The sequence below is a fragment of the Eurypyga helias genome, unplaced genomic scaffold, assembly GCF_000690775.1.
Source record: "Eurypyga helias isolate BGI_N326 unplaced genomic scaffold, ASM69077v1 scaffold4347, whole genome shotgun sequence".
In the NCBI taxonomy this organism is placed as follows: Eukaryota; Metazoa; Chordata; class Aves; order Eurypygiformes; family Eurypygidae; genus Eurypyga; species Eurypyga helias.
Window position 1 is genome coordinate 19,623 of NW_010263563.1, and position 7,566 is coordinate 27,188.

At 44.8% G+C, this 7,566-nt stretch overlaps 1 protein-coding gene across 1 annotated transcript in view; it reads right to left on the reverse strand.

Annotated features, from left to right (window-relative positions):
• RAB27B (RAB27B, member RAS oncogene family) overlaps window positions 1–7,566 on the reverse strand; it is a gene marked incomplete at its 5' end in the record, with an annotated part of 9,532 nt that overhangs the window by 601 nt on the left and 1,365 nt on the right. The window contains 4 exons of the mRNA XM_010156080.1: window positions 5–161; window positions 1,722–1,845; window positions 3,185–3,292; window positions 6,587–6,668. Coding sequence (XP_010154382.1) covers window positions 5–161; window positions 1,722–1,845; window positions 3,185–3,292; window positions 6,587–6,668 — 471 coding nt within the window. The remainder of the gene's footprint in view (window positions 1–4; window positions 162–1,721; window positions 1,846–3,184; window positions 3,293–6,586; window positions 6,669–7,566) is intronic.

Below are 7,566 nucleotides of genomic sequence, written 5' to 3' on the forward strand. Positions count from 1 at the left end.
TTGCCGACTCTAGCTTTCCCGAGCTTCCTCCGTTGGCTGTGTCAGAAACTTGCGTCTTGTCCACGCACTGCTCCATACGCTTCATTATCAAGTCCAGAAGCGTGTCCACAGCCTTCTCCACGTTCTGTCCGGTAGCAGCACTTGTTTCGAAGTATGGTATGCTATGGTGAAAAGGACAAGGTTGGCTGGAGAGACTTTCGAAAGGCAACCGAGACTCAGTTCTTTGGAACACACTCAGTCGTGGGTAGAGGGGAAACGAAAGGAAGGGGACAGACTTCTGGTTTGTCCGGACACTATTTCCTCGGTGGGCAGAACCCACACGTTCTGTCCGGTAGCAGCACTTGTTTCGAAGTATGGTATGCTATGGTGAAAAGGACAAGGTTGGCTGGAGAGACTTTCGAAAGGCAACCGAGACTCAGTTCTTTGGAACACACTCAGTCGTGGGTAGAGGGGAAACGAAAGGAAGGGGACAGACTTCTGGTTTGTCCGGACACTATTTCCTCGGTGGGCAGAACCCACACTCCTGTTCTTAGCACGTGGTGGCACGATGATATGAGCACAAAAACGCCACGCGATTATGCAACGTGTATCCTGGCGTTTTGACTTTGAATTGCAGTAGCATCAGCACAAACCTCGGCTGAAAAAGTCTTTCAGGTGACCAGAAAGTGTATTTTAAGGAGAAACCCAATTATAGAAAACTTCAGGGACCACAGAATATTCCAGAAACCCTTTTTTTGTTTTGAGGCAGATATAGTATTTGCTACAGGGACTGCTAAACAGCAATAGTTGTAACGATCTCCCTCCCTTCCTGTCTACAATAATAATCACAACTCAACTTAGCTGTGTCCATACTGAAATCCCTTTTAAATCCAGAATACTGCCTGCCAAATAATCCTTTCCTCAGAAGAGAAGATCATCAATTGCTCAAGCACTTCCATCATAGGACATCTGGCATGAGACACCTTCTCCTCAACATCACTGTACTCCTTACCAGGCTGCAGACAACTCTTCAATATTCTTTTATTATTTTAAAGTCACCTATTTAATATTCTTTTATTATTTTTAAGCCTAATTTTCTCACTAGTCCTCACAGTCTCTCAGGCCACCTTCTGCTGCCATCCCAATTCTCTCTGAACATCCCTCATTACACAGGAAGAGCAGTAAAGGAGCAAGAAGAATGTTTTGGGTTTTTTTTCCACAGCACTATTCACTAATTCTAGTAACTATCAGCCTATATATTCACAGCCTATATATATTCACATATCTAGTAACTATCTGTTTTTTAGTGCAAAGAAATGTAGAAGTCTCACTAGAGTAAGAAAAAGGCCATTAACAGCTTTATTATCCATCAGGGAAGAACAAAGGAATTCAGTGCCACCGCACACCCAGAACCTGCCTTTGGCATACTCTGTCCTGAACCCTCAGGACAAGCCAATGTCCCAAAAATGTAAATTTCTAGTAAGAATGTTTCATTTCAGTCTTATTTCCTACGCTGTGATATTTTGGCCATAATAGAACCATGTGTTTTGTTCTATTTACTTCCTATTCAGAGAGGTCGATCGGAAAGCACGATGAGTTGGGTATCACTGTAGATGCACACGATACCGCGATGCCTACAAATCTCAGAGTTTCTAAGTATACATGCAAGTATCTCTAGCCAGTCATCAGCTACCCTCACAACAATTATGGACTAAATTTAGCTTCTTGCATAATTTGCTTACCCGTATTTGTCTGCCAGTTCTTTAGCTTGCCTTTCGTTTACCTCCCTTTGGTCTGATAAATCAGCTTTATTACCAATTAAGACTATATCTGGATTCTCACAATATGCATTGGCTTGCAGCTGACCTAGAAGCAAAAATAAAGTAGTTAAAAGAATGTTGGAAACATTCAAGATTGTTGACAAAATAATTCAAAATACCCTAGGCTAACCAGCCAAACGCTTCACACCTAACACATTCCCTTGTCATACGTTTACCTGCTGAGGGGAATTTTTCAAAACAGGAAGTAGAAATGGCACTGGAAAAGTACTCCAGTATTTATTTCACCAGCATACAACAAGACTGGGTTGCCATGAGGTGCACTAAACACAGTGCTTTAGCAGAGGGGAACCTCCATCAGCCACAACGTGTATTTCAAGACTCGTAAGGGCACTGTGGAAGTACAAACAACCCCCGAATTCAGCCGCAAGTGCAGCACTTCAGGCGTTTAGGACGAAATCCTCAATCGTGTTTTTCCTTTTGGGTATACTCAATGGTTTAACTGCTGTTTTATCCATTTGGAGATGCAGGCACAAGTACTTTGCACAGCCTCACCCCTCGTGAGTAATTGTACAAAGCCATTTACTTACGCTCCCTCAGCCCTGAGGGGGCTGACGTGCAGAGGTGCAGTACACGCAGCAGAAATCGCACTCAGCTCGGTAAGCAGTGGAAGATTGTGATGACAGGGGTTGTTTAATGGGAGGAAGGAATTTCTGAAGAAGATGGAGCTGTTTACACAAAGCTATCTGGATTCTCACATTATCCTCACTTCAGCCTGTTTGCTGGAAAGCTGCTAGCTGGAAATGTCCTGGCCTCTGTCCTTCTACCACTTACAGACCCACATTAAAAACAAACTTTAGGAATTTAACCTTTATTTCACTTGTAGACTAGCCCGCTGTCTGAAAGAGAACCAACAACAGTAAACACTATGTGCTTTCCAACGAAATCCTCGAAGCCCAATCTTAATTTTAATTTAAAGCTCAGAGAGGTCAGGAAGGAAGCACATTCTGCTTGACAAATAGAAAACACCCTGTAAAGAGAACAGCAATATCCGAAGTACAGTTTCCAAGTGGCTGTATTTCACCTAAAATATGGGGTATGGCCAAGGAAGTGTCGAATGCCATGAATTTTCAAGAGGCAACAGATTTATTCATATTGTACCAAAGCCAAACAAGGTTATCTAGAATATGCCCAAAACAGTCCATCAAGCAAAAAAACCCAGAAGAGCATGTATCTTTCCAAGTTTATGAAGCTTTCACCCCAAATTCCAGGCTGCAAGTACCCCACTTACGGCTGCACCAGACATACCTACTTTCTTTGAGCATTTTCCAGCTCACAGGCAATGACAGGCATAAATCCTAGAAGCTTAAAATACACAAGAAAGCTTCAAGTCAAACGATAAATGCAAGCTTTACGGTTCTACTTACTCATCCAATTCCTGACATTTAAGAAGCTCTGTTGACTGGTGAGATCAAACATTAGTAAAAAGCCCATAGCATCTCTGAAAAATGCTGTGGTGAGACTTCGAAATCTGAAGGTGGAAGGAAAAAAAGGCAACATAACTCTATTAATATAAAGCGATTCCTGAGGTAAGCACTTTTCTGACAAGCCTGAACTGAGTAAAGGAAAAAAAAAAAAGAGAAAAAGTAAAGCTTTTCTGAATTGCTTGTGCAAAAAAATCTACCAAAAGGTATCTTGAAATCTGAAGGAGTCTGCAAGATTTAGTGGACATACATTCCCTTGGAAGTAAAAAGCAAAATAAAATAATCCTTGACATTCCTTTTAGCTATGATGCATCACACCGGTCAACATTTATTAATCAGTGCGTAAGTAATATATCAGAGGAAGCTTATATGTGAGAATATAAACACTGTCAGTGACTAATCTAGTCATTTAAATTCTGCCTGGTTTAACTGAGAGCGAGACAGAGAGAGACTGAGCGACTGAGGGAACTGGGCTTGTTTAGCCTTGAGAAGAGGAGGCTGAGAGGAGACCTGATCACTGCCTACAGCTCCCTGAAAGGAGGTTGTGGAGAAGTGGGTGTTGGTCTCTTCTCCCTAATGACAGATGATCGGACGAGGGGGAATGGACTCAAGCTGTGCCAGGGGAGGTTTAGATTGGACGTAAGGAAGAAGTTCTTCACCAAAAGGGTTATCACACACTGGAACAGGCTGCCCAGGGAGGTGGTGGAGTCACCATCCCTGGACGTGTTTAAGAGACGGGTGGATGAGGTGCTGAGAGATATGGTTTAGTGGTGGACAGATACGGTTGGACTGGATGATCTCTAAGGTCTTTTCCAACCTAGTGATTCTATGATTCTATGAGAAGGGGTGGTTAAAAGAAAAAAACAAAGAAGGTACTGAAGCGTTTAGTGTATCCCAGATGACAGAAACGGATTTACATGCCGAGGTTACACACGCGTGGTCGATGGATGTGCACTACTAGTTAACAGTAAAGAACACAAAGGAAGAGTAGGTGGCTGTTTACATGCTTTTCACTGTTCGATGTGACTATCTGCTGTGAAGCTCAGCTAAAAGGAAAAGGTAGCCTTTCCCTGCAGAGTTCCAGACACACAGGCAGTCCGTAAGCAGCCCTGCCTAAGTATGCAGTCACAACGGACACGGTCCACAGGCTTCCTGCAAAGCTACGGAGCTGGATGAAACTACCAACCATGAAGTGCAACTCTCTTTGTCACTAAAAGGTCACAAGGGACCTTAAAAACCACCCAGTTCCAACCCCCCTGCCATGGGCAGGGACACCTTCCACTAGACCAGGTTGCTCCAAGCCTCATCCAGCCTGGCCTTGGACACTCCCAGGGATGGGGTATCCACAGCTTCTCTGGGCAACCTGCCCCAGTGCCTCCCCACCCTCTCCATGAGGAACTTCTTCCTGATATCCAGTCTAAACCTCCCCACTTTCAATTTAAACCCACTGAAGAAACAGTGCTGGACAACTCTGCAGTGGCACTTCAGTGTTTCCTCTATCAGAAAAGAGCACTGTATCATCTCACACAAACCAGCAGCACCAGAAACAGTAAGCGGCATTTATAGGACAAGCACCCGTGAAAACTCCAACAAAACCTCTCCGTAGAAAAACTACTTCTAGGCTTTCTTTTCCGGGGTAAAAAGAAAAGTAGCCTCAAAATGTTTAACCTCTTGCACAAGTACATCCACAAAGTGTTTGGGAGTAAGGGAAAGAAACACAGACACAGAACTTCAGCTTGCTTCTGCTTTTCGTCCAGCAGTGACCCCTCCCACACGGTATTCCCACTGTTCACTCCGAAAACCTGGAATCCGCCTCATCACGACTTTCCTTCCTCCCCACTGAATGCCTCAGCCCGCTGCTCCTCAGTCACAGCGAATAGCTGCGAGTCCCTTCTTCTTCCCTCGCTGAGAAAGTAGTCACACGGAGAACAACCTCACACACTTTATGGTAGCGAAAACCAGCGTGTGTAACTAGCCGGGGGAAGCTTAAGAAAGCAAGAAGCACACTTTTCCCTTTAGGAAAAAAAATCAGATGAAATTAAGTAGTGACAAATCAAGGTGGTCTTTGGAAAGAACAAATGGGTGCACGCAGAAGGTGGGGAATGACTGGTCAGATAAAAGAATCCTTCTGCAAAGGAGGATTTTGTCAGTCACGAATTTAACACGTCAACCACGGTGTGCTGCTGCAAAGAAGGCAAACACAGCCAAAAAAGTAAAGATAAGAAGGAATTCTTCCAGCACTGGTAATACTGGAAAAAGAATTCTCCACCCTGCCTGCATGCCGGTGGTGAGAGGCTGAAACCAGCCTGGGGTAGGACAGAACGCAAAGCTTGCCCATCACAGAAAAGTCTGAGCAAACCTGGGGCATGTAAACTGGAGAGGCCTGAAGGAGGGCACCAGGCTGCTCAGGACCCTGTCTGCCTGTGTTGTGAATTCCTGTGAGAGCACAGACTGCACAGCCTCTGAGAGCAACCAGGGCTTAACCAGTCCCACAGTCGTGTGGACTTGTCCCAGCGAGCTGGAATATCCCTGCTGCTGCCTGTGACTGCTGCCCCTTGCCCTGTAGCTGTGAGCTTGAGGAGAGTCTGGCTCTGGCTTCTCCCCACTGGGTAGATGAAGACAGCAATTAGCCTTCCGTTAGTCTTCCCGTCTTCAGGTTGAAGAAGCTTAGCTCCCCACCAGATCACTGCATGCCTCCACCTCCTGACCTGTTCTAATGGTACTCCATGAGACTTCAGCTTATCGGTACAAATTATCCCACACCGGGGGCTCTAAGAATGGAAACTGTACTCCAGATGTGCCCTTGGAAGTGAAGTGCTGCACAAAGGGGAACAGCCACTTCCCTTGGTCTGATGGCTACATGCATGCCAAACGCTGTCCTGTGTGCTGTGCACCTTCCTCAAAGTATGCCTTACCATCCTCCCCAGCAGAAAAAAACGTGAAATACAACAAGAATACACTTAACCACTTTATAGAGTATCTTCCGGAGGAAATTAGGAATGTTATTATTCTTGGGGAAGGGTGTGGAGCACAATTCCTGAGAGGAGCAGCTGAGGGAGCTGGGGGGGTTCAGCCTGGAGAAGAGGAGGCTCAGGGCAGACCTGATCGCTCCCTACAGCTCCCTGAAAGGAGGGTGCAGAGAGGGGGTGTCTGTCTCTTCTCCCAGGGGACAAGTGATGACACAAGAGGAAATGGCCTCAAGTTGTGCCAGGGCAGGTTTAGATTGGATATTAGGGAAAATGTCTTCCCAGAAAGGGTTGTTTTTCACCTGAATGGACTTACGGTTTACCCAGAAATGTGAGAACAACTCAGAATTGCTTTCCTGCACTGAGTTATGTTCCCTTCCCTGCCCGGCTGTGTCCCAGAGCTGGAGATGACCCTTGAAGGCTTTTCCAGGCGATCCATTCGGTCCTCTGCTGTTGTACACCTAATGAGAGAGTCACATCTGTGCAGTCAGATCACGTGGGTCACTGCTGTATTTTGTACGAGCAGTAAGCACGGAGTAAAAGTTCAGTCCTTCAGTAAAAGCCGACTCTTACCTCTAAAAGCCACTTCAGAGGGCTGCTTGTAATAATATTTAAAAACCCAGGAGCTACATGAAACACCTCTAAAAGCTGCACTTTAAAGATAATTTGGTCGTATTTAGTAGTGCAAATTAGATATTGATTCTTTAAAACTTGGCGAAGCACTGTGCTGAGCAAGCTGCGTTCTTACAAAATGACAACTGGCTGACAGGGGTAACCACTATTATAAAAAGCTATTTTTTTTCTTCATTCCCTTCTGACAGACATTAACGACTTCCTCACTAACTGCAACTGTGAACTCCTAGACCTTAAAAAAATTATTGTGACCGTTCGCTGGGCCTTAATCCTTTATGAAATAGAAACAGCGTGTAAATTAGTTGTTGCAGGAAAAGACTGCAGCGTGCTTTTCTCTGTGGCAGGTGCCTGACCTGAAAACCAGCAAAGACGCAATGGACCAACCGCACCCCGCCAGTGAATTAAACTGGTTTGCTAGAGAAATGTTCCTGTAATATTCAGCGTGATAGCGAAGGAATCTCACAGTCATTTTTTAATATGACTTTTACACAACAGGGTAACATATTTAACCTTCTGGATCTCTTTCTTACAAGGCAATTTATTAGACAGACCAAGAGATTGCGAAGATGGTAATTTCATGGGCGATGTAGTTTCTCCCAGACTTATAAACTATCTTACCACAAAACGTACAGCAATGGAAAATTAGGGAAGAGATCTGTCTGCAACCTTTAGCGGAAAAGTTCAACCTTCTGGAAAGAGTCTAGCAACCCTGTTCAAACTATGTTA